Source organism: Cutaneotrichosporon cavernicola, assembly GCF_030864355.1.
Source record: "Cutaneotrichosporon cavernicola HIS019 DNA, chromosome: 7b".
NCBI classification, from domain to species: domain Eukaryota; kingdom Fungi; phylum Basidiomycota; class Tremellomycetes; order Trichosporonales; family Trichosporonaceae; genus Cutaneotrichosporon; species Cutaneotrichosporon cavernicola.
Genome location: NC_083400.1, coordinates 687,454 through 715,061, shown reverse-complemented (window position 1 = coordinate 715,061; position 27,608 = coordinate 687,454). Strand labels below are relative to the sequence as shown.

The window sequence follows — 27,608 nt, the reverse complement described above, 5'->3', positions numbered from 1 at the left end:
CCTGAGATGGGGTCTCTGTGAGGGAAATGGGTGGCCAGGACAGCTGTGGGGCTCCAACCATATTTTGGCCAACTCGAACTGGTCGATCATGGTCGAGGAACTTGTGGTCGCCACCTTGCTCCTCCTCAACCCACTCACTAAACCATGAGCATCCCCACAGCCGTTCCTCCACCCCCCGTCCCCTGCGGCTTCCAAGGCAAGGGGGGCCGAAGCAAGCGCGACGCCAACATGCTCAAGTACGGCACGCCTCTTCCGATTCTCCTCCCTTCTTCTCCCTTACACCCCAACACAACCTCGCGGGTGGGGCACATCGTGGACCCTACGACCCTCAAAGAGCAAGGGCACATTATTGCGGGCCTCGGTGTACGCAACAGATTGGTCGTCCCCGCCATCGTGGGTGTGCTGGACGCGGACACGGGCAGTGTTTGGGTGGAGGGAGAGGGGATGGAGGTCTTGTTCAACCGCGGTTTCTTTGGGAAAGGGACGCTGAGCCGGAGTGATCCCAGTTGGCGAAAGCGGCGGGTCGAGTTGGTGCGCGGTGGCGATGGTGAGTTCTAAAGGGGTAGGAGCCTGGTACAGGAGAGGTTGTTGGGTGAGAAGGAATGAGTCGGAGGGTTCAGAATAGGAAACGGAATGGAGTGGTGGATGGGAGGGCACATAATGGGTGGGGACAGCACTAACACCAGCCGTCGTCGCTGAACAGCTACGTGAAAAACGGCGTCTCGATCGCAAGCAGTTCAAGATTGACCGTGCGGCGGCCATGCTCGACGCGGCCAAGAAGGCCGAGGCGGTATTGACGACGGGGCAGATGCCTGGCGACGCGACGCCTAACGAAGCTGCCGAAGGAGACGCCCAAGGAGAGGCTGAAGGGGAGGACGAGAACGAGGATGAGAACGCCGACGCCGACGCCGACGACATTGACCGCCCAGCCTCCCCCGCGCCGAGCACAATTACAAACATTCTCCCCGACGGAACCAAGCTCAACGCGCAGACGTTCCTCGTGCGTCCTCAACGTCCCGAGAGTGCGGGTAACAACCGCAATCGGGGAAAGTTTAAACGCCGCCCGCCTCCCAACAAGAACTTTGTCCCCCCCGTCAAGGAGGAGAAAGAAGAGATGCCAGCCGAGAAGCCTACCGTCCCGACCGAAGAGTGGGAGGAGGACGAGGACGCTCTCGCCCTCGTTCCCCAAATGGAACACCTCCAACTCTGTCTAGAAGAGGCGTGGTTCCTCTCCGCCATTGGGGTGCTCAAGATCCGTGATGAGTCTGGCATCATCCCCAACGTCCTTCCCCGGCTCATCACCCCCTTTCCCTCTCCCTCTCCTGCTTCTAAGGGGACGCTCTACCCCGACGACCCGTTCCTCGTGTCCTACGCCGCGTACCACCACTATCGCTCGCTTGGGTGGTGCGTGCGCCACGGTATCAAGTTTGCCGTCGACTGGCTGCTTTATCGCCGCGGACCGGTTTTCTCACACTCGGCATTCTCGGTCCTTATCATTCCTGTTTATATGGATGAGGATGACCGGAAGGGGCCGCACGGTGGTACCGACTGGTATGCGGAGAAGACTAGCTGGAAGTGGATCAACACTGTGATGCGGGTTAACAGTTTGGTGCAGAAGGTGAGTAGGGGGGGCGGACTCGCTTACACCAGACCGTCATCCTCGCCTACGTGACCATTCCAGCGCTCAGCTCGTTCCCCGACTCGGCGCGACTCCCTAGTGGAGGCCTGGACTCGCGCAAGTTCGACATGCGTTCCCTCATGAGCCGCTACACCGTCCGCGAGGTCAGTCTGACACGTTTCAGCGCGGCGCGGCGGCGCGACTAGAGCGGCGAGGCTAAGACGATAGCGTACATCTATGCATAGGCACATCTAGGAGTCTTCGGATACGCAGACATGGGAGATCCCGTCCCAAAGATAGGTTGGATTGGGCGAGAACACACCACACACACACACACCCCAACTCACAATGGCGCTCTCCCCGCTCACTGCGACGTGAGCGGCTTAACCACCAACAGCTGCTTGACAACCTCGACGAACAGCGGCCGCAGTTCGGTGAGGTGCGGCGTCTCAGGCGGCGCGATGAGTTCTGGGCGCCGGCCCTTCTGTCTCTTTCGCCGCGGACCGGGCTGCTTCCTCTTGTCCTTCGGTGGTGGGGGTGGTGGGTCACCCGAGTGGCTCCCCGCCACTGACGAGGAGCGCGAGTGTGAGCGTGCCTTGTCGCGCACGACTTCGAGCGAGTTGCGAAGGGAGCGGCGCCTCTCGTCGAGCATGCGCGCATCCTCTGGCGGTACGAGCGACGAGTGGCCGTGGTTGACCTTGTGCGGTGACGTAATCCCAAACCCAGTAGACCGCATGGAGCTCGTGTCGCTCCGCTCATCGCTGTGGTCGTCGTCCTCCTCCTCGCTCTCCTCCGACTCTTCGACGGCTATCTCGCCCGCGCTTCCCATAATCGTTTCGCCGATACTGAGGGACTGGAGCACGCTGTCGACCAGCGCGGCCTCCTCCATCGTCTGCTGGTCTGCGCCCGCGCCGCCAGCGAAGCGCTTGCGCACCTTCTCCTCGTGCGCGACCTTGAGCTTGTAATGGTACTGCGCGATGTCGTCGACCTCCTTCATAATGGCCACACGCTCTGGGCCAGCATGCGGGAGGAGGATCTCCAGGTCGAGCTCCGAGGGGAGACCGTCGCGCGCATAGCTGAGGAACAGCTCAATCCAGCCCATCAGGCTCTCAAATAGACCCTGGCCCTTCGAGTGGACGTTGTGCACAAACGTGTAGAACGCTTGCTCGTGCCGCTGCACCAGGTCGATAAACGTTTGGACAGTGCGCTGCGGGTCTTCCTGTGACAGCTCCTCAACCTGCTCGACGGTGCGGATCATGTCGTTAATGAAGGCCTGGAGGTCGCCAAGCGAGTCGGCAATGCTAGCCGCCTTGTACACCTGTGCGAGAGGCGAGTAAAAGATGGTGATGATGTCCTTGAGCAGCTCGGCGGTCACACCCTGGCCGTTAACACTAGCTCAGCCCGTTACTCACCTCAAAGATTAACGAAATCATCGCCTCCTTCTCCTTCTTGCGCGACATCAGCTTCATGAGGATGTTGAGATCCTCGAACAGCCACGCGTCGTCGTTGTCCGGCCCGTCATCGTCGTCCGAGTCGCTCAGCTCGGCCTGCCACGTCTTATACTCGCGGTACGCGCGCGATGCACGGAACACTCGTTGCATCTGAGGACGCGAGAGCGCTGGCATGTCGGGTGATCTTAGAATCACAACAAGCAGGTCGACGTTTTCGGCAACCGCGTCCCCGCGGAAGATCTCCTGGATCTCGAACGGCGCCAAGACGTACTGCTCGATCTTCTGGCACAGAACCGGGTCGTCGATCTTGTCCTGCACGGCCTGGATGTCCTCGGCGAGGTAGCGCACATCTTCGGTGAGCGACTGCGAGAACATTCGCTGCAAAAGGCTCTGCCCGCCGAATGGGCGCGCGAGGAACAGATCAAGTACACCTGCCGTCAGTTCAGATAAGTACCATGAACTCACCCCTGATCATAGCAATCGGGTTGGAGATCTTGAGAATGCCCTTGAGCATAAAGTACGGCATGATGGCGTGCATGCGCTTGAGGCCCGCGAACGCCTCTGACGCCGTGTCTGACGCGACGTACAGCTGGAAGATGGTGGCCGCGAGGCTGCCGTCAGCTAACCATGTTCCAACTCAGGCTGGACACTCACGAAATACGGCCCCACTCGAGCACTGCGCGTTCGGCGGGCGGCAGATCACCCACAAATTCTACCTTGCGCACAACCTCGAACACACCCATGAGGCCCCCCTCGCGCGTGAGGATGTCGCCCTTGAACTGCGCGAGCCCCTCGCGGAGTTTCTCGACACGCCGCTCCGCTTCTTCACGGAAGCGCCTGCGGCCCTCCTCGCGCACTGCATCCGCCTCCGTTCGTCGCTGCACGTCGGCCATCTCAGATGGCGTAAGCGTAATAGGGGACGAGAGGAGGAAGCTGCGCATGATGGGCGAGTTGGCGACCTCGGGCATCGACAGAATATTCTGCAGATACGCGCGGAGGGTGAGCCGGTTCTTCTCCCGCGAGAGTGGGACAGGCGTCGCCAGTCCGGAGTCGTCAATCGACGGGCGAGGTGATGACGTGCCGCTCTTCGGTGGGTCGGTCGGAGTCGCTGTCCCGCTCCCATATATCATGCGCAACGGGTTGTAGTAGCCATACCCGGCTTGCTGCACCGGCGCGGCGGTCGTGACGGTCTTGTCCTTGGCGGGAGGGTTGGCCAGCGGAATATCGGGGAAGTGGATGCGGATCTCCTCCGCCAACCTGCGGAAATCGCCATATCTCCGGGACACATAGACGTCGTTGACGCCTGATCGTTGGGTGCGGATGATAAACTCCTGAACGTCAGCCTCCCTTCCTGTCACGATCTCACCTCGTGGTGCTTGCTGCGGACATGACCCCGCTCTTTGATGGTGCGCACGCCAACAACGTTGACGTCGAACGTGATCGGCTCGACTGGTACGCCATCTCGCTCGGCCATCTTTCGCCGGCGTGCCTCCTGCGCCTCCTCGATGCGGCGCAGCTCGCTCTGCCCGATGCGCACGACCTCCTCCCCGCCGACGAGCTTGATGCCCACGCTAATCATCAAGCCCAAGTGCTTCTCGACCTTGGTCCAGAGCTTGCGCCGCTCCTCGGCCTCCTTCCTCTCCTCCTTGGTCATGAGACTCTCGCTGACCTCACGCTCCTGCGGCGTCTCCGTCGCGTGCTGTGACGCGGCAGTGGTCGCGAGGAAGGAGGAGAGAAACGGCTGCACCTTGTGGCTCCAGAAAGTTGGCGGAGCTGCAGCCAGGAAGGGGAAGGGAAGGAGAAACTGGTGGAACATGAAGCGCAAGAAGGGAAGGTCGCCGATCTGGGGACCAGCAGAGTTGCCATCCGTCCCAGCGACCGCGGCGACCTCGGACTTGGCGCTCTCCGGGAGCAGGAACGGCTTGCCAAGAAGCCCGAGCGCGTTCGCGCCGAGTCTCGGGTCTGTCATCACGCCGAGCTCGTAGTGAATTTGCTGGTTCACCAGAGATTTCTTGAGGTAATGCGCGCGGAGGGGAGTGAGGATCGTGGGCGGCGTAAACTCGTTGCTCGGCAGCGTCGAGTGGAACGGATTGATGTGCTGAGCGGCAGTCTGCGCGCTTGAAGGAGGGGGAGGAGGGGCACGTCCCTCACCTCCTCCAACGTTAGTGCTCGCGACTTGCTCGCTTAGAGCGACCACATCATCCTCAATGACAAGTGGTGGTGGCGGGTTCTTGGGAGGAGAGGGTGGCGAGGTGTACCCCTGCACTATCTCGAATGCGTTCTGCGCCGGCACATCTTCTTCGGGTGGGGGGGCTGGGAGGGGGCGTTCTGGCCTCCGTCGTTGGCGCGGCGCGTAGGGGAGCGAGGTGGTTCTGGCTGGATGGCTCATCGTTTTCGTTGCAGAGTTGGAGGGGCGATCGCGCTCCGCGCGCCGTTATGTTTAGAGTGCGACGATTGAGTGGCGAGGAATTGTGGGATAGAGACGGGGGGTGACGGTGACTGTGAAGAAGGATGAGCAATGGGATGTGTGTGAATGAGTAAATGGAGATTGTGGTGTGTTTACTGTATGTGTGGAAGGTAATACGTCGTGATGGTACTTAATGGATTCTTCAAATGATGATCCAAACCATCCCAAAATGGCTAGTTAGGGAGGTAAGACGTCATCCACAGTCCACCGCCCCCCCGACCCCCCGACCCCCTGTCCCGCCCTGACCCTCTCTAGCTCCACGCCGTTGAACCTTTGACTTGGAAACCGAGTTGAACAGAACCATTCAAGACTTGAAATGCATCCGTACAGGATTATGCAGCATTTAAACCCTCCGCAGTCGCCCACCATTCTTGACCTACAATACATGACAATTGACAAATCCCATATGACACAGCACAGTTCATTTCTCTACGTTCTACATTAAAATTGGTATAGATTGCGTACAACGGGACTACACAGTGCAGGGTTGCAATGGAGAGAATGGATATGATGACACGAGATGCCAAGTCTCCCTTTGGCTTCAAGAGCCACAGAGAGACCGGTAACCATCTATCTCAATGACCCTCGCGACCAGCGGCCAGTCACAGACGGCAGCTTTAGACGGGTTACGCCTGGGCAATCTTCTGTGCGACAGTCCGTTCGCGCTCGAGGCGCTCCTTGTTGGCCTGGAACGCGGCGTCACGGCAGGCCTGCATGCCCGTGCTGGTAGCGCGTCAGCGATCTGCGTGTGGCGTGCGATGGCTGCTGGAACGAGGACGATGAGGTGTGTACGCGACGTGATCGTGCGAACACCGCATGGCTTCCCCACCCTCAAACTTGCCCGGAACGGAAACTCACCAGCTATGGGACTCGGGGGTGCGGTGTGCGCTGCAGAAGACCTTGCTGCAGTGTTGGCAGTCACCGGCAATCTTGAGCGCAGCCGATGGGCACTGTGTTGGGTTGGCCGTCATGGTGGGCTTGGCCTCAGAGTCCGCAGAGCCGTCCGCTGGCGGCGTGACGGGGATGTTGTAGATGACGCGGAACTGACAGCGCTTCTTGGCGGGCCTGTTGGTCAGCGGTGCAATATGACGGGCTGATGTAACGCTTGCGTGTGCGAGTGGGGCAAACACGAGGCAGCAGGGGAATGTGTCCTGTTGGCACACCGCACACCGAGAGCACGTCGCCGCTGATGGCACACGACTGCTCACTGCCGATGTGACGACTGTGCAATGGGGACGGGTGTGCCCGGTGACAGGAGTCACTCGAGGGGCGGGCAGAATCGTCAGGTGCGCAGCTCGGATGCGTCACACGCCCCGTTCCGTGCAGCTGTGAGCCGACGCCTGCCACAGCTACCCCGTCCGCTCGGGCACAGTCAGCACACACGGCCACCTCCACTGGGCCCGAGAGCGGCTGCGGTGACGAGGCAGAAGCGGGTAAGCTCTCCCTCTCACCAATATCCGATACCGACCCGCAAGCTCAAGTTAAGACGCCGACTTACATGATTGCTGTTGTGTAGAGACTGTTACCTTGAGTGGAATTGTACTAGACGTCGAGGAACAATGGTCGACGAGAGGGGGAGAGTGTGGTGGGTTTGGAGATGAGTGGGTGTTCGAGACGCTATGAGACGGGGCTGTGGCTCGGTTGATAAGAGTGGCGGGTGTGGAGGTTTGAAGTTGGAGATGTAGTGAACTGAAGAAGGGGATGAAATGAGCCACAAGTCCTCTAGCCAAGAGATGGGGTTATATGGAGAAAAGGGGAAGTGGGGAGGAGGTTAAGAGTGGCGAAGGAAGGTTGTGTATGTGTGTTGATTGCTTGGTGATCAAGAGGAGATAGAGGATGGATCCAGATTGGATTATAGCATTTCTTGGTAGACGCAGACGGCCACTCTCATATGTATCTCTGGCCTTAAAGTGGCCCTTATTGCTACGCCTATGGATTCCACTAGCAAATCCTAGTCCTAGTACCATGGGTATCCTCAGTGTGCGTCTAGTGCGGCGGTGCAGGCATCCGGGTGGCGGGGTCTGTGCAGGGCGCGCAGCAGCCTGACTCGTCAACTCGCTAACGTGCTCACTTCCTGACTCGTGCATCCTTACAAACTCGTAATCATACCCCCACCCCATGCCCCCCACCCAATCCGACAAGTCGTGAAATTACCTCTCGTGTCAGAGATTGCACCCTCCCTACCGGCCTTTAACCCCCACTTTGCTGCACAGCTGCATAGAGAGACGAAGTCTCTACCTGTCCACCCAGTTCACCCGTTGGTCATCCATCACAAAGATCGCCCGTGACCCTTCATAACCCCTGACTACCCTTACCCTCGATCCCTCCCTTCCACTTTCCTCATGAGCTCATGGGGCCCAGGCGGCTTCCTACCCCGCTTGGCCATGACCCGAATAATCAAAGGTGAAAGGGTAAGGTTGATGGAGGGTTTGATGAACCCAAGGGACCTGATCCTATAGCTGTTAAGAGGTCAAATAGTCAAAATAGTCAGCGTCACTTGGCTCTAATGCCTCAAAGTGTGACCATGCCTTGTAGGCCTTGTAGGCCTAAGATTCATTGGGCCACTTTACCTCTTGTGACCCTTAATGAGGGCCCTGTTACCGTGTATCCTTGAAGGGTTGAGTCAAGCCCCCTTGCAGGAAAGGAGATCGTACTAGATCGTAGATGGCTAAACTCGAGACCCTGAAGAAACGCTTGCGCGTCCACCCTGGGGTTTGCTTCCGTTCGATTCAACTGGTTGTCATCTCATGAGATGAAGATCGTGTTGAGATATGGACGTAACGATGTGGGTCGGATTATATGGGGCTACGCTATGTGTGAGCGGAAAGCAGAGTCCTTTGGGAAAATCAGAGACCCAGACGTGAACTGTGAACCGTGAGCCGGTGGGCGACCTGATCAACAAGATTGTCAGCTTGGTGGGTCAGATGGGTCACGTTTTGATCGTTGTGGGTGGCGCACGAGGCCTCCACGGCCGCCATTTTCACAACCAGATACACGTGGTCACAGGCACAGTCGACAAGCAGTTGCCACTCAATTTAGAATGACAAGTGGTAGGTCCACAGGGCCACAGCAAAGGAACAAAGGGTGCCTCTTGTCAATCACGCAAGCGGATGGCCGATAAACTCAGCGGGCCGCGAGCTATGTGGATCTGGACTAGATAGCCCACGGGTGGAAAGCTCGGCATGAGGTTCCATATCTTGATATTTACCCGTCCGGGGACGTGGGAAGGAGTGAATGGGCCAAATGGGGTTGATGAGGAAGGGTTGAGAAGAAGAAAATATGTTCCCACATTCTTCACCCAACTACAACCTCCACCTCCACCTCCACCTCCACCGGAAAGAAACAGAGGCCACCATGGCACGCGAGACGCGTGGATCTGCCACGGTGCACATGGTGACGACATTACTGCCGCCCTCACACACACGCACGCAGTTTGAAAGCTCGTTCGTCACTCCCTTGTTCTAACCCCATTTACTCTGGCGCAACATGCACCTCCCCACTCTGACAGCGGCCCTACTGGTCGCCCCGCTCTTGGCTGCAGCGGGCATGTACAGCAAGCCCGTGATCAACATCGATGCCAAAGACTTTAAAAAGGCCATGAGCAAGGAACATGCAGCAGTGAGCGCCGTACTCATGTCGACGACTAAACTTTAGATGGTTGCATTCGTGGCTCCATGGTGAGGCGTCACTATCGGATCGGACATTGCACCCATCGGATCCAGCACCACCCCAGATCTCAAACTGACGACAGGTGCGGGCACTGCAAGAACATGGCGCCTGAGTTCTCTGCCGCTGCATCCTCCCTCGACCCCTTCATTCCGTTCTACGCAGTCGATTGCGACGCGTCCCAGAACAAGGCACTGTGCGCCGAGTATGGCATCCAGGGATTCCCGACAATCAAGGCCTTTCCCAAGGCCGGCAAAGGCGCCGCGCGCGACTACAATGGCGAGCGCAAGAAGGGCGCCTTTGTCGATTACGCTAAGACGATGGTACCGGACCGCGTCAAGAAGCTCCGCGTGGATGGCGGCGCCAGCAAGGTGGTGACTGGCTTCCTCGCTGACGTAAACCGAAATACATATGGGCTGAGCTGACATACAGAAGGGCTCGCTTCCCCATGCCCTGCTAGTGCACCCGTCGCAGCCATCCATCCCGTTCATCTGGAAGGTTCTCGGTCATCGTCTGACTGGCAAGGTACCACCTCATTTCTCATCCTCCTTCTGACACCAGGCACATCTCGGCTACGTCAAGGACGTGAAAGGCGCCATTGTGTCTGATCTGGGGCTCGAAAGTGGTGAGGGTCCCCGCATGTTGTTCTGGGAGGCGGGCAAGGACAAGGTCTCCGAGTACGCAGGCGCGCTCAAGTTCAACGCACTGCTCGAGTGGCTCGAGGCGGCAATTGAGGGTGACATCCGCGAGGTTGAAAGGGTGGCCAAGGAGCCGAGCTCGACCTCGACCAAGGCTTCTGCCTCGGCTTCGGATGCGGCTTCACCAAATGCTGCGGAGACGGAGGATGCGGCGGCCCGGCGCACCCGCCTCCAGGCCAAGATGGACGAGATCGAGCGCCGCGACCGCCTCCGCCGTGAACGTGAGGCGGCCAAGAAGGCGGCCGAGGATGAGGCCGCTGGCGGCACGCCGGTCGAGGACGCGCCGGCTGCCGAGCCTGAGGAGCCAGTGCCCACAGCCGAGCCTGAGGAGGCTGCCGAGGAGGAGGTAGCGACTCCTGGTGTCACGCACGCCCAGCCTGTGGTGCACGAGGCACAGCCTGAGCTTGAGCCGACCGAGGGTACGCCCGCCGCAGCGCCCGCCGCAGAGCCGGCTGATGTGGGGGATGAGATCGTGACGGAGGCGTCGGACTGGGACGCATGGCCCGATTCCAGCACCGACAGTGCCGAGCACTCTCGTGATGAACTCTAGGCGTATTTCTATGCATCACTACCATGATGGCCTGTGTTGTGGTTGTGTGCGGCATGTGCGGTGGAGGTTCTGGACGATGGACTCGAAATTGCAGTTGGCCACGTGGTTGGAGCCTCAAGTTACGAGCGAGTTCAAAGTCGAACGTCCATCTCATCATCTCTGTTGACCAACCACTAAAACGCTGTCTCGGCAGCTCCCTTCTCTAGACTCCCCCACTCAAACGTGATCCGCCGCCATGGTACGTTTTACGCTACGGCCGAGTCATGCCCCGCTCACGCGCAGCCGACCATCTCTGTCGACAAGGCTGACTTCTACCGCCGCATCGGCAGCGAGTACAGTAAGCGCAACTCTTGCGCGCAATCTGACACCAGCTACCGAGGAGTTTGACGAGCTGTGCTTCGATTTCGGTGTCGAGCTGGACGAGGACGTGAGCTCCGTGCGTCTGCGCGCACTGACCGCAGACAACGGCCGACGTTGAGGCAGCCCGCAAGGCCGGCCTCCCAACCGAGGCGCCACAGCTCAAGATCGAGATCCCCGCCAACCGCTACGACCTTCTGTGCTCCGAGGGCCTCGCGCGCTCCCTTCGCGTCTTCTTGGGCCGCGAGGCGCCCACGTCATACACCCTCGCGAAGCCGACTCAGGAGGCGTTCATCGAGCCCAGCACGTCGCCGCTGCGTCCGTACTTTGCCGCCGCCGTCCTCCGCCTCGCGCGCCCGATGAACGACCTGGAGTACAACTCGTTCATTGATCTCCAGGACAAGCTGCACCACAACCTGTGCCGACAGCGCAAGTTTGTCGCCATCGGCACGCACGACCTGGACACGATCGAGGGTCCCTTCCGCTACATGTGCCGCGACCCGCACCAGATCAAGTTTGCCCCTTTGAACAAGGACACCGAGTACACCGCCGCGCAGCTCATGGAGCTGTACGACAGCGACAGGCATTTGTCCAAGTACCTCCCCATTATCCGTGACGCGCCAGGCTACCCCATCATCTACGACAAGCACGATCGCGTGCTGTCGATGCCGCCGGTCATCAACTCGCAGCGTGAGTGTGTGGGACGTGCAAGCCAGACGCCTGTTGCCAGCCAACCTATCTGGTTGCGGTTTGGCTGCGCGATGTGATTTCTGAACGCACTCACACCAGACTCCAAGATCGTCGCTGGCAAGACCACTAACATCTTCGTTGACGTGACTGCCACGGATAAGACCAAGCTAGACATTGTTGTCATGCTCATGGCAACCATGTTCGCTGAGTACTGCAAGGTGCCGTTCGAGGTCGAGCCTGTCAAGATCCACTACCCCGACGGCACGACCACCCTCACGCCCAACGTCGCGCCGCGCAAGACGACCGCGTCGCATGCCTACATCAACGCCGCGGCGGGTCTCGACCTCTCCACCGAGGAGTGGGCTGGTCTCTTGACCAAGATGTCGCTGGCCGCTACCGTGTCCGAGGCGGACCACGATGTGCTCGACGTGCTCGTGCCCTGCACGCGTCCTGACATCCTGCACGAGTGTGACATTATGGAGGACGCGGCCATCGCGTACGGGTACAACAACCTGCCGACTTCCATGGAAGGGTCGGCGACGGTCGCCAAGCCCACGCCAGTCAACAAGCTCGGCGACATCCTGCGCAAGGAGTGTGCAATGGCCGGCTGGACCGAGTGCCTCCCCTACATCCTGTGCAGCCACGACGAGAACTACGCTTGGCTCCTGCGCAAGGACCCTGGTGGCGAGTGCATCCGCCTGGCCAACCCCAAGACGACCGAGTTCCAGGTTGTGCGCACGTCCCTCGTTCCCGGCCTCCTGAAGACGGCGCGCGAGAACAAGGCCGTCCCCCTCCCCCTCAAGGTGTTCGAGGTCAGCGACGTCGCCTTCCAGCGCCCCGAGCTCGACCGGCGCTCTCGGAACGAGCGTCACCTCGGGGCCGTCTACATCAACCACAAGGCGGGCTTCGAGGTCGTCCACGGCCTTCTCGACCGCATCATGCAGATCCTCGGTGTGCCGTACATTGCCACGGCCGACTCCAAGGCCGAGTATGGGTACTACATCGCCGAGGCCAAGGACGAGCCGAGCTTCCTCCCGGGCCGTGCGGCACACGTTTTCCTCCGCCCCAGGCAGAAGTCTCAGAAGAAGGGCGGCCCACTTGAGACGGCTGCCAGCGCGCTCAAGGCGGCGCTTCCTGGCCAGGACATCAAGCTCGGCCAGCTTGGCATCCTCCACCCCGAGGTCCTCGCCAACTTTGACCTCACGCGTCCCGCGTCCACGCTCGAGATCAACATCGAGCCCCTGTTGTAGTTTATTTAGGGGATAGGGATGCATGCGCATTAGTCTGACATGTGGGTGGTGCGTCGTGGATGCGAACGAACTATAGTTGACAATCTGTAGTTGGCCTCAGAGTGGGGCAGTGTAAATTCAACTGAGCGATTAGAGTGGGGCAGATCAGCTCAGGTAGGACAAGTCTTACTTATTTGTCCCTCCCATGTGAGATTGGGGTGACTCTCTTTGGTTTGGTTCGCAACACTATTCAGTTGACGATCACGTCCTAAGACTCGAACAGCTCTACACAAACATCCATCCACATCCATAAACACCCATCCACATCCTCGACCAAACTCTTAAAAGCGACACAAGTGACGACGAGAGCTCACTCCCCTACCCCTACCCCTCCGTCCCCAATCACCCAACCACACGCCGGCGCCATGGCGTACCCTCAGCGGCAGCCGGCGCGCGGCGCGTACATGCCGCCTCAACAACAATACAAGCGTGAGTGCATTCCTCCGCATCCCTCATCCCCCGCTTTTCCTTCCCACGCGGTATCCGGATATTAGATCGCCCACTTCCACATCGTGCTCATGTCGCTAACTTCAGCACAACACTTCCAGGCCCCGATGCGCGGACCGATGCCGCCTCAAATGCAAGCCCAGATGCAGGCACAAATGCACGCGCCCGCACAGGTGCAGTATCGCCAGCCACAGGCGTATCGCACGCCGGGATACCCACCAGGCAAGCTAGGTTTCTTTCTTCCCCCCCCAGGCCAGGAGACGACAGACCCAACAATATCAACTAAGCTGGCCAAGTACTCGACCTATCCCTCGCGCCTGCGGACGGGTGCGACATCGCTCGTGCAGCCTGATCGCGTGACGGGAGGGCCGCGCGAGCGCGAGGCTTACTTGGCCCAGCTGGATGCCGAGTTTGCCGTCGCACGCAGCTCGGGCGCATCCACACCGCGCGTGGACAGTCCGGTGCCCGGGCGCTTGAGTCGCACCACGACCACGACGTTCAGCGGGCGGCGCGCGGGCCGCGTCAACTATGCCGAGGCGGAGGAGAGTGACGAGGACGAGGACAGCGAGGACAGCGATATCGAGGAGGCAGCCAGCGACCCAGATGACGACAACTACGGCGAGCGCCGGCGCAAACGCGACAAGGATGCGGAGAAGCTCGCGCATAGCTTCAGAGTGAGGAAGAAGGCCGCTGAGGCTGAGCCGGGCTGGTCGTGGCTTGGCGACCGCGTGCCCAGCGAGCGCGTCAAGAGCGTGCCGGTGCACGGGCTAACGGCACACAAGTTTATGTGAGTACCGCTATGACCCGCTTGGGAGCTGACAGCAGGCCGGAAGAGGCGTTGACTGCCGAGGCAGACCGTCCCGAACTGCTTGTGCCGATCTCGTTGGACATCGAGGTGCCCGCTACAGACCACGATGAAGGGATCAAGATCAAGGACCGGTTCATGTGGAACGCGAACGAGCCGTTCCTCCAGCCCGGGGAGTTCGCCAAGATCTTCTGCCGCGACGTGGGCATCTCCGAGTCTCACGCGACTACGATCGCGGACCTGATCAGCAGCCAGGTCGAGGAGGCACAGGCGACCGTGGTGATTGATGTTGCGACGCCCGACGTGACACCTGACGACGTGACCTGGTCTGACGACGAGGCGATGGACGAGGACCAGCTCCCCGAGCCCGACTGCCGCATCGTCATCAACCTCGACGTCCAGATCTTCACACACGTCCTCCGCGACCGTATCGAGTGGGACCTCTCGTCGCCTCTCCCTCCCAGCGAATTTGCACGCCACTACTGCGCTGAGCTCGGCCTGACGGGCGAGGCTGTGCCACTGGTCACGCACGCGATTCACGAGGAGTTGCTCAAGCACAAGCGCGACGCGCTCGAACTCGAGCTCTTCGCCCGCACCCATCCCTTGGAGCAGGCCAAGTGGGAGAAGACCTCAAATGCCCCCAAGACCAATTTCCGGCACGGTGCGCGTGCTCTCGTCGGCGTGTGGCGCGACTGGTGGGAGCGCGACGAGTTCTCGCCAGTGCTAATAGAGCTCACAGCCGAGGATATGGCACAGCGTGAGAGCGAGAGATCGCGGGATGCCCGCAGTCGCATGCGCGCACTTACGTCCAAGCGGGGCGCGGCGCGCATACGATACTACTAATGCTATGTATGCAATCTTATGTTGCGTGCAGCGGGCAAAGGGGAAGGTGTCGTGGGCTCAGACCGCAGCAAGTGAGTCCACTAAGCATCGGGCGCATGATTAACCTGCTGACCGGGGTTGTGGGACCTCTCCATTTACTGTCCTTGTATCCCATGCATGCCACACGTTCCAAGATGATGCCAGACTATTGCCATCGAGAAAAACGTGGATCTTAACACGTATCACGGATCGAGCATGGATTCGATGCTGACGAGTGTCAAAAGACAATTCTGTACGACAACTGCATGATTCGAACATGCGCTCCCGAAGGAAATTGATCGAGGAAATTCGAGTCAATCGCGTTAACCACTCCGCCAAGTTGCCATTGAATGGCTGGATTTCTGCTAACCCGGTGTTCCCTCCGTTGCACACACATGGCTCTTAAATGTGGTCTCGCTTGTCCTTCTGTCATCGTTACAATCCAGCCTTCGTGAGTGTGAGCAGAGAGAGCGTGAAGAGAGGACAAGGTATAAAGGGGCAAGGGTCGGAGGAAAGTGTCAGAGGCGGAGGTAGGAAAGAGGGGCGTGGGCTTGAGGCAGGGAGAGAATGGGAAGAGGGCTGGAGATGCAAAATCGAGGGAGAACCAAGATGAATAGAGGACAATGTGGTCGATCCAAGATGCGTACTCCACCATACCTGCCATCAATCGACTCCCCACACCGCTCCCTCTGCAGACGAGATCCAGGCACACTATCGCCTAGTGCGACCTCGAAGCGTACGAAGGGTACACGTACAAGCTGAAGGAGACCCCTGATGATGAAGATGAACCGAAGAAACAATGCAAATGAAACCTACAACTGTGCGGGACGAGTGGGCGCGTCCTGCAGTCAGCACAACCCCACCTGGGACATACCCGGACCATGAAGCTAACTCGATGTCCTCTCGGCAGCGGCACTCCCTCCCATCTACTCTCGCCGAACCCGAGCACGGCATGGGTGTACTCGTACCTCACCGCGCCCTTCTGTATGTATACGCTCCCGCTGGGCAGGAGGACATCCCACCCCTCGCCACCTTTGTCGAGTCTCAAGATCCGCGTGGCACCGAGGCTCGCGCCAACGATCGTCTGCCCCGATGCCTCGAGGTTATCCACATGGGCGAGAATGGCGCCCTCGGGAGAGAGGTGGAGAGCGTGCGTGCTGCTCCCCTCTGGCGGTAAGTCGGAGGGAGATGGAGATTGGGGGAGCGTAATCCCCGGCACGAGGGCGTAGAGGCGGGACAGGACGCGCACCAGATCAGCATCCGCAGAAGGAGGAAGCGTGGTGACGAGGGATTCACGATAATTGTGGATCACCGAGTCAAAGTGGCCCTGGCGTCAGATACAAATACGAGGAGGGAGGTTACCTCTTCGAAACCGTATGGGCCGACAAACATGTCTTGCAGGGGTGCGCCGTTACCCCTTCCCTCCTCCTTCTTCTCTTCTGGACCTCTTCTACGCCGGCGCCGCTTCGAATCCGCCCTGTCGAGTTTCCATAGCGCAAGACCGAGGAGCGCGCGGCTCTCGGCTGGGCTGAAGAAGTCTGGGTATATGGCAAACTCGCTGTCCAGTGCCGACGTGAACGCGGTGCTTCCTCGCGCGCGAACGAGTGGGCTGGGCGCAGCCAGGGTGTACCGCTGTAGTTGGAGGATGCGGATGGAGGGCCGCATCTGTCTCTTGTTCAGAGTGTTCCGCTTGGTCAAGATTGGAGAGCCTCCACCATTGCCGTTGACTTTGGGCATTCTGGGGTCTCAATCGGGATCAACCGGATGAGAGAGTGGGGCAGGAAGGAGTTGTTGTCGCAGATACGGTTATTTCCTTTCCGCGGGGTTGAAAGTAAGGCTCACTCCTAGAATCCCACTTTTCGTCCTCGTGGCAATCAACCACGTGACTTTCAGACCACCTTGCAAGCTGCTGGTGGGAGCAAAGAAACACGGGAGGGAGTGGGGCAGCTCCAAACTCTATATTGCTGTTCGTGAATGGCACTTGCATCCCCGCCCATCCAGAGTACTGTTCGCAGGCTGAACGGTGACTTGACCACGTCACTCTTTAGTCTTTGCTTCTTTCCGTCCAAGCCATGTCTATCTTGCATACGTAGTTCAATGGTGCCGAGCTGACAATGTAAGAGGCCGCCACGCGACACTGGCATGGGCGCTTCAGCATGTACGACACCCGTATTGATCATCATGCTCCACGCGGAATGCCGACTGAGCATAGAGTATCCATACGCATATACTCTCCGAGATCGGAGTGAGTGGCGTGTCTGCTGAGCGGATAGTCGGCCGTTGGAGCCACAAGGAAAAGGCTGACGTCGATCTTTCGCTTGTCTTTAAGCTCCGGAAGAAAACAGAAAAGAGAAGGGAGTACGTAGCGCAGTGTAGCTTCAGTGTTTGTCGGCGTGGAGACAGATTGTGGCAGGTCTCAGGCTTCGGGATTCCCGGCAGTGGACAGCATGGCGGCCTTTATTCGAAAGTGAACTAGGCAAGCTTCTCGACGTGTCACGGAGAATTCAGCCTAGGTCGAGGACCCACATCTCCTGTCAACGTGAACGAGTTCGGGAAGTGAGGGAGCGGGGGAGCGATATCGTTCGGAGTGATGACGTCTGCTCCGAACAGTGCGTATCAGATGCAGATGCCGTTGTATTATCGGGAGTGAGGGCGAACAAGTTTGTTTGCAAGTGTGTTGATTGCGACTTGAATGTCAGAATAATCACTTGTTCTTCGCCACAGTCGCGCGAGTCACTCCTCTGCGTTCGAGGATGCTCGATTATCCCACGACAAATCACCCTTCGTATTTTCTTCCATTGATCCTCAATTATCCATGCTCCCCAGCGAAGTGCAATCCTCCCATGGCGAACAACATCGCCGCAAGGTCTACCAGATGGGCAGCTCCCAAGCAGACCGTTCCTTATGCAGACACATACATTCCTGCAGCAAGCGTCTCCCCAACCTCCGACCCCAGGTTGTCTCGTAACCATCTCATCCCTCGACTGTGCCTCAAGCAACATCATTGTTCAAACCCCGTCGCGAGCTTAACCGCCAGTCCTAGGTCACCCTCTCAACCGTCTCCACTCACGATGCCTCACACCGTTTAGGAGCGCTCTGCTGGACTCACGGATGGTCCGTATGACGGACAACATAATGCCTTCAGCGGACTAAACCGCCCGTGTGGCAGGTCAATCTGTATAACCCCATTCCCCCCGCGAAGGTACCGGGTAACAGTCAGTCGCTTCGCGCTGCGGTTCCTTATGTCGCGACTGTCTCGAACCTTGCTGAGGCGAGCACATGGAGCGACCGATGCGGCCGATCTATTTGTCAACTGATCGGGGAAAAGGCCCATTAAAGACAAACCCATTATCACGAGGTCACTGGCACGAATCAAAATACCCACCGAACGACCACCCCTCCAGTTTGCATTAGTGCGTTTCACTCAGCCACGGAGACAAAGTCCAGATGGGGTTGCCTCACTTCCGCTGCATCGGGTGCCTCGGGCCTGGTCGGTGTGGAACGAGGGTCTGGGCGTCGCAATTCTCTACCACGAGATGGATGGTGGGTTACCGCTGGCGAGGTTCAGGCGGAGAGAGTATCCAGTGTGCGAGGAGGATATTCTGCCCAATTTCTGCAGAATATGCCGGGGCCCGAGCAACCAATCTCCCAGGGGCTCGATCCACGTACAGTATCCTATCTTTGAGCTGGGATTCAGACAGTTCACGATACTTGTAGAAGTAAGGTCAAGACGGCATTCCCTCGAATTTCCGGAGAGTTTGTGGGACCGCACGGAGCTCAGAAGGTCTGCGAGGAGTCACAAAAACAAGCAAGAGGTCCCCAATCACTAGTCGACTGTCGACACGTTGAAGGTCGCCCAGGGGTGCTCCATGCGTTGAAGCTCTTCCAGTGCGGGATACGGTGTACGGCAGTGGTAAACTCAACCAGACCCGATGTGACCCCGATTCTCATTCCGATGTGGTGTTGGGTCGAACGATGAACCATGGTCTAGAGCGTATAGAGGATCGCGTGGATCTCCTCACTATGTGTGGCAGACAGGAACAATACCACGCCGTCTAGGCCCACTGCCAGCCCCACTCCTTGCGTCATCTTCTTGTATCGGGACCGCTCCTTCTCTGGGCCTCCCGGGGCCGTTGCGGGGGGAGGAGGGGGGGAACAACAGCCCCGACTCTCGGTCCAGCCGATGAAGCGGACTGGGTTCGTCATCAGCCAGGCGATATAGACTTGGTTTTACGGCAGGCCGGGCCATGTGCAGCAACTGGACGCCGACCCCAAACCCTCTACATGTAGCTTTCCCAGCCCGCCGTAACGCCTGCCGGCAACCGGAACCCAAACTTTACATCTGCCGTTTCATGTCGATATAGTTCCGACCAGAACATGTAGTACTGGACGCCAACTGGCGGATCAGGCCGCGCCCCTCAAGACAACAATGTACCTGACTGATATAGATAAGCTCTGTTGCAGAGCACGGAAAGCTTCGCTCGGTGACAGACCGTTCAGTAGGATGAACATGATCAGGAAATGATCTGCCGCGGCACGGATGCTGTTTTAAGTGCAATACGGCACAACGAGGTTTGAGGAATCCCAGGCAGGGATCGCAGCCCAGAGGTTGTCCAGGGCTTTTCTACACCTCGTGGCCTGGGACTAAGGATAGGAACTGTGGCTTTGACAGTCTCTCCCACAACTTCTTCAGTTAGTCTACCTCAAGCAGGATCTACAGTATTATGTGGTCCCCATGCCATGGCAGACGCACATGACTGACATCTGCCGGGCGCAAATCTGCCTCCTTGGAGGTCCCGGGCGATCGGTTGGAGGTGTGTGCCGTCATTTTCTGCGGTTACGGCATATGTCTTTCAACCCTCTTCCCTGGCTCGACCTAGACGAATGCCGCGTGGACGACCTTCCCAGCTTGGTTCATCCTACGGGCCGTGGTAACCAGTCCGTGTCCTACTTGCGGCCAACTCCTGGCCTCCTTCTGGCTGTTGTGGAAACACTTCCTATTGTCGCCGCAGGCCCAGTTCCTGCGCTAAACTCAAACGCCCAGTCGCCTGGCCGGTTTGTGCTCCGGTGCATAGCTCCCTGGTCGGTGTAAGTTGGTGCCATGAAGAGGATGATATGCCGAGTGGGACGAGGTGCTCGGTTCACGGAGCATCAAATGACTCCGACTGTACCAGGGATCGACATGACAAAGGCAGGGCACCACCCCGATGCCGGGAGATTGAGAGCCGAGTATGAGTCACATTCCGGGTCGCAAAACGCACCCGGAAGCCGTCTCGTGCGTCAGATTCACGTTGGACAAAGTGTCCGTGTGTCCAGCTAGCCAGCTGGTACCATCGAGAGGGGCCGCGCTACCAAGCTAGCACCTCCAGGGCCAAATTGGTAGCGGATCCCACAAACAAACTTTAATATTGTTTTCCAAGATGGGGTGAGCCGCTCGTTCCTAGCCCATATTTCGTTTCATGATGAGTTCATCTCGTTCTCATCGAGCACCAGTCCCCTCATCAGTGCCTTTCCCGCCGTCACGGTGCGAGGATGGAGCGCGTCTGCGTCGTTAACGAGCACTTCACGCGAGTTAGTCGCGACAGGCGGGGCGCGAAGTGCCTTCTTCAACTGCCACAACCCGCAATTCGCACATGTTCACACACATGGCAGAGGCAGACACACCGAGAAAGATACGAAATGGTTTCCGTGTCAGAGACGGAAACGACGGACCTAGTCCCACCGAGTGTGCGAGACAACTCATGCAAGACGACAACGCCAGGCTCGCTCAGCTCATAGCCAGGATCGCCTTGGGCTCAAAGACTAACCAGCGTCGTCATCCTGGGTGGATTTGGTAGCGCCAGAGCGTATTCATAGGCACTCTCTAAGTTGACTGCGCTGGCCAGAGCAACTGTCCTCTGGCTTCTAGCTCTGTCGACCGCCGCAACGGCCCCTGAGGATTTCATTCATGAGACAGGCACGTGCGGCACACTCTCAAACTCTAAGCGTCCGGGCATGAGCGCGTCCGTACACTCTGAACAGCCATTAAGCTCAGAGGCCATGCCGGGGCCAGCTTCACTGGCCAAGCAGGAACACTCTGCCCGCTCCTCCCTCTCTCTCTCTCTCGGCATCGTAGGCTCGTCCTCGTCGCCCCCGAGAACCTTTCCTTTTGCTTGACAACCCCCATCGTCTGGGTGTCTGGGTACGAGCGAACAGCATAAATAGTGCGCGCACTCCCCCCCAAAGAACACCAGAGTCGACGATTCTACTCCTTCATCTGTGTATCCTCCACCCAAAGTTCGGATCGACGCCACACCCTATTCCGCCACATACCTTGCGCCAGTCCCGTGACGCAACACCCAACCTAAACCATGAAGATTACCTTCGCAACCCTTTTTGTTCTGGCGACCGCCGTCGTCGCCACGCCCATCGACGTCAAGCGCGAGGCTGCCCCCGAGGCTGCCCCCGAGGCCGACGCCCAGCGCGGCAACTGGGGCAGCGGACCCCCCATTTGGAAGCGTGAGGCTGAGGCTGAGGCCGACGCCCAGCGCGGCAACTGGGGCAGCGGTCCCCCCATTTGGAAGCGTGAGGCTGAGGCTGAGGCGCAGCGCGGCAACTGGGGCAGCGGACCCCCCATTTGGAAGCGTGAGGCTGAGGCCGACGCCCAGCGCGGCAGCTGGGGCAGCGGACCCCCCATTTGGAAGCGTGATGCCGAGGCTGAGGCCGATGCCGACGCCCAGCGCGGCAACTGGGGCAGCGGACCCCCCATTTGGAAGCGTGATGCCGAGGCCGAGGCCGACGCCGACGCCCAGCGTGGCAACTGGGGCAGCGGACCCCCCATTTGGAAACGTGAGGCTGAGGCTGAGGCCGATGCCCAGCGCGGCAACTGGGGCAGCGGACCCCCCATTTGGAAGCGTGAGGCTGAGGCTGAGGCTGAGGCCGACGCCCAGCGCGGCAGCTGGGGCAGCGGACCCCCCATTTGGTGATCAGCGGTGAGTCATGGCGAAAATGTGTCTGAGAAGAGCGTCGCGAACGATGGATGCAGAGACAGAAGAATAGCGATGTGACGTCATTTGATCATGCCTCATGTCGTCACGTGACAATATTCTACTTGCGCTTCTACTTGCGCTCTACCACTGAACCACTTCCCATTGTCGTGTTTGAGACGTACGTGCTGACAATAGGAGATAAAGGCCTAAAATCGTTCACCGGCCCAGAGGACCGGTGTTACGATAGTAGATGGGCGCTAGACAATTTTGTAAAATGCACACACTTTCTTGGAAATTGGGGCTGAGTTTGAACGATCCTCTTGGAGAGATTGGAATAGCCTGGAGAGACAAGATAGGGAACGTCGAACGAGATCTATTGCCGTACGAGTTGCGGACCATGTTCGCTTAAATAGGCTTTTGTTATTCATCTGCTTCCCGGATGGCGCGTCATGCTGTCAAATGGCGGATGACGTTGGTATTTGACGGCATGACGTTGTTACAGTAGGTTAATGGGGTGGCTGTTGCCTTGGATCTCTCATCTTCTCTTCATCACATTCCCGCCACTCCGACCGTGATCTTGGGGTCCAACGCTGTGAATTCTGTGCGATACGGCTGTCTGCCATCCGAATTGGGCAAACTGGAGCCAACAGAACCCCAACCATCCCGGTGAAGTATTACATCCACGGGCCCCTCTGGCCTTGGCGATCTCGTTCTGGGCCAGAGCTAGGACATTGGGAGGTATTTGTAACCATACCGCCAGACTGATTACCGAGACATTAACTGGTGTTTCTCTGCCCCGTTAGCTGCATGCTAATTGGTCTCACAAGCAGCGGGATGCCGGAGAAAGGCTTCGCAGCAATCTGGACCAGCTCCGAAACCGTGGCCTCCACGGCTGTGGCACTAACCATCCACCGCACCCAACCACGTTGCGGAGGCGCATGTATGTTCTGGCCCGACGCAGTCCCGAAAACTTCAGTACAGGATTCCAAACGATCAACGTGGAATGCAACTAGCCGCTCGCCATTGGCATGAACGCCATGTCAGACACCAAAATACTGCAGTCACTGTACTGTATGTGATCGTTCGTCACTTGGTTCCAGGGTGAACCCCCCCCCCCCCCCGAACCCCTGTCCTTGTATGAACTTGTATGAGGCAGATACACCTGTCTGACCCGGAGGATAAATTGTGCAAGGTGCATGGGCCTCATAGTCCGATTTAGAAGCTGTATGTTCCTGGGGTACTAGGATGAATGCAAGCCGCCACAAGTGCCCCACATATTACCATGTTCTCTTGGTTGATGGAATACCGCGCAGGCACATCGTTACAGCAGTGGACTTGGGACCGGCTATATCAATCGCTTGTATGCCGCTGGACGCGATAGACAGGGAACAACACTGGAATGTAACGATGCCGGAGACAGACTTAAATACCAACAGGCACGGCCCGCGGGCCGTTACAGCGGTTGGGAGCTGTGGTGGGTGTGGCAGCGATGAAGTGCCGCATCTCGTTCGGGCCGAGGTTTGCAGTATTTTCTAACTTTGGGTGGTCTGGATGTTTACGTGGGGGGCAGGTTGGATCTGCAGGATTGCAAGATTGTTTGCAGAATACTGTACTCAAGTAACGCGTCTTCCCCAACAGTGTCGTGTATGGGTGAGGGGTACGACTGACCGCGGCGTGGTGGCGAGAGTGGCGGACGATCCAAGTCATCTCTCACATCGAGATAAGCAAGGAAAGGCGATTGATCCGTCGATGCAGTTGTTGGGAATAAAATCACCAACAGGCTCTGGTGGGTGTGGCGATGTTGTTCCTAAAGTCACATGGTCCACGAGTGGAGTATGTACCTTGAAGCTCGATCTGAGAATGGCACCGGCCAAGACGGAACGGGCACCTTGATAGCTGTGAACCAGAGAGCGCAGAACAATAGGATGCCACGCAGGTGATGTATTAGCCCTGGACCGACATATGTCCCACTGTGTTGGGAAGAGTTGTTGGACGGTTTCAGAAGGATGGAAAGATGATAAGAAGATGAAGACAGTCGCTCTTCGGTGATGAGAGCATTGAAAATAGTTCATAGATCTTATCCAGTGATGTACAATAGGTTGTATAGTGATTCTGCGCGATGTGTGTCATACTGTACTTCCTAAGACATACTGGATAAATATGCTGAAAACCGTTGGTATTGGGTGAAGTCCTCGGATCGCGTGAGGCAGTTAAGGAAGCAAAGATGATACTGAACTGTGAGTAACCACGGGGCTACACCAGGCTGGGGAGGTACCAACCCAAACAAGAGGGAGCACTGAGCCGCTGTGGCGAGGCGGTGTTGTTGGGCACTTCGTCGACATCCGAGGATAATACACCAGTTTGTCATTGTACCGCACTTGACGTCGACATAGCTTATACAGGGTGCTTCTCACTTATCAACATGGGCTAAGTACAATTACATATATATCCCATAAAGCTCATGGCCAAGTGCTGTCGCTACGTGTTTGCGTGCATCCAGACACGAACGCGGGTTCTCCTCTCCTACACTTTCGATGACCGCGACCGTATCCCTACTAATGACTGATCCTCCGCAAAATGGCCAACACAGCCCAAACAGCCTTAATAATCATCCCACCGAAACTTGACGTCATACACGGCCGCGAGTGCACGGCGCAACATCGCCAGCTCTTTCCGCATCTCCTCATATATTAAAACGGACACGGTCTTCGGCTCCATCGCCTCTTCCTGGGCTTCGACCAGGGCCGCGGTATGCTCTTTGTGAGCTTTGGCCTGGGCGCCGGCCTGCATCTTGTGCGCCTCCGCCTGCGTCTCTGCAAATTGTGCGCGTTCCTCAGCTTCGCGCAGTCGACTCTCTAAGTTCGCTTGCTCCTTCGCCATCTCGCCAACCGGCGCTTATTCTCCGCCACAGCCTCCGTTGATGTCTGCAGCAGGGCATGGGGGTCTGCTGTTTTTGCCTCCAGCGCAGTTGCCTTCTCCAACTGCGTGCAGACAGCGGCGGGTCCGCGGCCGCGCCCGTTGAGGGGCTCCCGCGTCGGCGCGCAATGTTGAGCCTATGATTCGCGGTGCTGCACTTGGTCCGCTTTCGGGGACACCGCAAGCACGATTGCATGCGGATCGTGCGCCGGTCTGCGTGGGTCGTGTATGTCGGCGCGCTAACAAGACAGCCCTCGTCGTTAGCATTACAGGCTCTGCACCGCTCGACGTTCCTGCTGTTAGCGTGAGGATCCGAATGGAGAAAAGGAAGGTGAAGGTGAGTAGGGAGGGTAAGGGTTGGAGGAAGGGGTTGGGTTCCTGCATCAAGGCGAGGAGACACACTAGAAAAGCTTGGATCCTGACTTGCGATAACGATGCGCACGCACGATGGAGGACCTGACGCGTTTCATGGCGAGCGACTGAATGGTGAGTGATGAGTGATGAGGGATTGAGAGGGTGAGTCAAAGTGGAATGAGTGATCAGAAGAAGAAGAAGTAACAATGACGATGTCACCCAATGTCACCCAATGTCAATGATTTGGGGCCAAAGGACAGTGCGTACGTGCTTTGGGGATTATGTTGACCCCTCAACCTTCCTTTTGTGCAATCGTGCGGATCACACCCCAGACGCTCACCTCCACCAAGTACTGAGCGTTTAGTGCTGCCATCAGTACGCGACACGTGCTGCGTTACATGCAAGCCGCGTCAACTTCTATGCATTTTCTCTGTCCCCCATCTGTTCCGCTCTGCTCAGTTTGGTCTTACATAGTCTCACCTACGCAGCCGCAAACTCGTCAATGTACGCACACAGAGCCTGGACGCTCTCGAGCGTGACGGCGTTGTAGATGCTGGCACGAATGCCGCCGACCGAACGGTGTCCCTTGAGCTGGCGGAACCCGCGCTCCTCTGCACCCTTGAGGAACTCGGCCTCGCGCCCATTGTTGATGTTGAACGGCACGTTCATCCAGCTACGCGCGTCTTTCTGGCGCACGACGCAGGTGATGACTCCCGCGGCCTCGGCCTTGTCGAGCGACGCGTAAAGCGCGTCCGCCTTAGCCTTGTTGGTCTTGGCGACGGCGTCAAGACCACCGAGTTTGACGAGGTGGCGGAGGACGAGCGCGCTCACGTAGATCGGGAACACGGGAGGAGTGTTGTACAAGCTCCCATTGTCCGCGAGCGTCTTGTACTCGCTCTGGATGGGAACGACCGGCACACCGCCGAGCTTCATGGCTGCCGTGCTGTCCACAAGGAGGTCCTTGCGCACAATAACCACAGTGACACCCGAGGGTCCGAGGTTCTTCTGCGCACCGGCGTAGATGATTCCGTGCGCGCCAATATTCGGGATCGGGCGGCTGAGGAACGAGCTCGAGTAGTCGGCAACAAGCACCGTGCCCTCTGGCACCTTGTCAAAGGGGAACGACGCGTCGTTGCCAGTAGTGGGCGCAAACTCGTCACCGTTGATAGTCTCGTTCTCGCAGTAGAACGCAAGCGCAGCGCCAGGGGTAAAGTCGTACTTGGACGGCAGGGCAGTGTACTTGACGTCCTTGCTGCTGCCCGCAACGCGGGGCACAAAGAACGGCTTGCTGTCACCGTTGATCGCAAGGCGCTGCGCCTCGGCGTACGCCTTGGAACTCCAGCTGCCGCTGACGACGTAGTCGAGCACGGGAGGCTCGTACTGCTCGGTCGGGACGTTGGCGTGGGCGAGACGGCGCGCAGCAAGGACGTTGAGGACCACTGAGGCGAACTGGGTCGTGCCACCACCCTGCATGAAGAGGACTGCGTGGGTGTCCGGGAGGTTGAGGAGCTGGCGGAGGTCGGCTAGGTGTTAGCGCGCGGTGTAACCAAAGGACCCCACGTCCGTCTCGTATCTCCTCCCGTCTCACCCACTCCTCCTCTCCTTGCCAACTCTGTCACTCCTTCCGCCCCCCCTCCCTCCGCCGCTTCCGCGGCCTCCCCCACCTCACCCCGCTCATCCCAATCAACACTCACCCTCAGCCCCCTCAATGATCCCCTTAAACTCCTTTCCGCGGTGGCTCAGCTCGCACACCCCCATCCCCGTGCCATTGTAGTTGATGATTCCAACCGCAGCCTCCTCGAGCACTGACGTGGGGAGTGGTGACGGGCCAGCGGCAAAGTTGTGCACCTGGGAGCGGTCGAGGGCCATGTTGTTGGTGTTGGGTGTATGAAGAGGGAATTCAGAAGAGCTGTAATTCAAGTTACTGACGCGCTTCAGGGTGAGTCCCCAGTAGAAACCTCCACCGATCGACTCGGCTTGCGAATTTGGCGTCACCGACGGCATGCAAGGTGAGGTGAGGTAGGCCTCGAAGGCTCCGAGCATTCAAGCATCCGAGTTGAGAACACTACTCAGTCAAAATCAAAGCGTGTCGGAGCAGCTCGGCGAGGAGCCACGGTGTGTGGGGTTGTGTATTGCGTCGTTAAGAGCCTGTGTGGTCGGTAGCTGAGCCGATTTACATTGTGGGAAAATCACCAACCACCGACAGCTCAGCGCTGCATGTGGGAAGCTTGTTGGGCTAGAAATAGGAATGCCTCCTGCTCGAAAAGGCTAACAGAGAGGCATCTGAAGTAGATGCCATTCTACCTGGGCCACAGGACCGCACTTGCATGGTACTACAGATGTTACACTCTCTCCGATCGCCTTGGAGCGGAAGGCGCATAATCTTCGGTGCCATAGCAGTGGCGGCCTCATCCCCCGCCCCCCGCCTCACTACAAGGCCTCAATTACCATCGACGCACGCACGCATCACG

The 27,608-nt window shown here is 58.3% G+C and overlaps 9 protein-coding genes across 9 annotated transcripts; 5 read left to right on the top strand and 4 right to left on the bottom strand.

Annotated features, from left to right (window-relative positions):
• Positions 1 to 144: 144 nt before the first annotated feature.
• SEN2 (uncharacterized protein) lies at positions 145 to 1,824 on the top strand (the record flags this gene model as incomplete). The annotated part of the gene is made up of 3 exons (XM_060603932.1): positions 145 to 547; positions 687 to 1,618; positions 1,651 to 1,824. The coding sequence occupies 3 exons, from the start codon at positions 145 to 147 to the stop codon at positions 1,822 to 1,824; spliced, it is 1,509 nt and encodes a 502-aa protein (XP_060460177.1).
• Positions 1,825 to 1,982: 158 nt separating this feature from the next.
• On the bottom strand, positions 1,983 to 5,458 carry CcaverHIS019_0704920 (uncharacterized protein; the record flags this gene model as incomplete). Its single annotated transcript, XM_060603931.1, has 5 exons — positions 1,983 to 2,996; positions 3,031 to 3,500; positions 3,535 to 3,680; positions 3,724 to 4,400; positions 4,436 to 5,458. 5 exons carry the CDS (start codon positions 5,456 to 5,458, stop codon positions 1,983 to 1,985), a joined length of 3,330 nt encoding a protein of 1,109 aa, XP_060460176.1.
• A 704-nt stretch (positions 5,459 to 6,162) lies between these two features.
• CcaverHIS019_0704910 (uncharacterized protein) lies at positions 6,163 to 7,623 on the bottom strand (the record flags this gene model as incomplete). Its single annotated transcript, XM_060603930.1, has 4 exons — positions 6,163 to 6,259; positions 6,395 to 6,601; positions 7,035 to 7,041; positions 7,608 to 7,623. The coding sequence occupies 4 exons, from the start codon at positions 7,621 to 7,623 to the stop codon at positions 6,163 to 6,165; spliced, it is 327 nt and encodes a 108-aa protein (XP_060460175.1).
• A 1,399-nt stretch (positions 7,624 to 9,022) lies between these two features.
• CcaverHIS019_0704900 (uncharacterized protein) lies at positions 9,023 to 10,450 on the top strand (the record flags this gene model as incomplete). Its single annotated transcript, XM_060603929.1, has 5 exons — positions 9,023 to 9,154; positions 9,191 to 9,213; positions 9,288 to 9,597; positions 9,635 to 9,727; positions 9,764 to 10,450. 5 exons carry the CDS (start codon positions 9,023 to 9,025, stop codon positions 10,448 to 10,450), a joined length of 1,245 nt encoding a protein of 414 aa, XP_060460174.1.
• Positions 10,451 to 10,685: 235 nt separating this feature from the next.
• FRS1 (uncharacterized protein) lies at positions 10,686 to 12,747 on the top strand (the record flags this gene model as incomplete). The annotated part of the gene is made up of 5 exons (XM_060603928.1): positions 10,686 to 10,688; positions 10,733 to 10,787; positions 10,822 to 10,877; positions 10,912 to 11,497; positions 11,597 to 12,747. The coding sequence occupies 5 exons, from the start codon at positions 10,686 to 10,688 to the stop codon at positions 12,745 to 12,747; spliced, it is 1,851 nt and encodes a 616-aa protein (XP_060460173.1).
• Positions 12,748 to 13,151: 404 nt separating this feature from the next.
• SFH1 (uncharacterized protein) lies at positions 13,152 to 14,881 on the top strand (the record flags this gene model as incomplete). The annotated part of the gene is made up of 3 exons (XM_060603927.1): positions 13,152 to 13,215; positions 13,321 to 14,020; positions 14,059 to 14,881. 3 exons carry the CDS (start codon positions 13,152 to 13,154, stop codon positions 14,879 to 14,881), a joined length of 1,587 nt encoding a protein of 528 aa, XP_060460172.1.
• Positions 14,882 to 15,711: 830 nt separating this feature from the next.
• On the bottom strand, positions 15,712 to 16,636 carry CcaverHIS019_0704870 (uncharacterized protein; the record flags this gene model as incomplete). The annotated part of the gene is made up of 3 exons (XM_060603926.1): positions 15,712 to 15,741; positions 15,774 to 16,226; positions 16,262 to 16,636. 3 exons carry the CDS (start codon positions 16,634 to 16,636, stop codon positions 15,712 to 15,714), a joined length of 858 nt encoding a protein of 285 aa, XP_060460171.1.
• Positions 16,637 to 21,249: 4,613 nt separating this feature from the next.
• Positions 21,250 to 21,864, top strand: CcaverHIS019_0704860 (uncharacterized protein; the record flags this gene model as incomplete). The annotated part of the gene is made up of 1 exon (XM_060603925.1): positions 21,250 to 21,864. The coding sequence occupies one exon, from the start codon at positions 21,250 to 21,252 to the stop codon at positions 21,862 to 21,864; it is 615 nt and encodes a 204-aa protein (XP_060460170.1).
• A 3,753-nt stretch (positions 21,865 to 25,617) lies between these two features.
• Positions 25,618 to 27,006, bottom strand: SER1 (uncharacterized protein; the record flags this gene model as incomplete). The annotated part of the gene is made up of 2 exons (XM_060603924.1): positions 25,618 to 26,660; positions 26,832 to 27,006. The coding sequence occupies 2 exons, from the start codon at positions 27,004 to 27,006 to the stop codon at positions 25,618 to 25,620; spliced, it is 1,218 nt and encodes a 405-aa protein (XP_060460169.1).
• Positions 27,007 to 27,608: the final 602 nt, after the last annotated feature.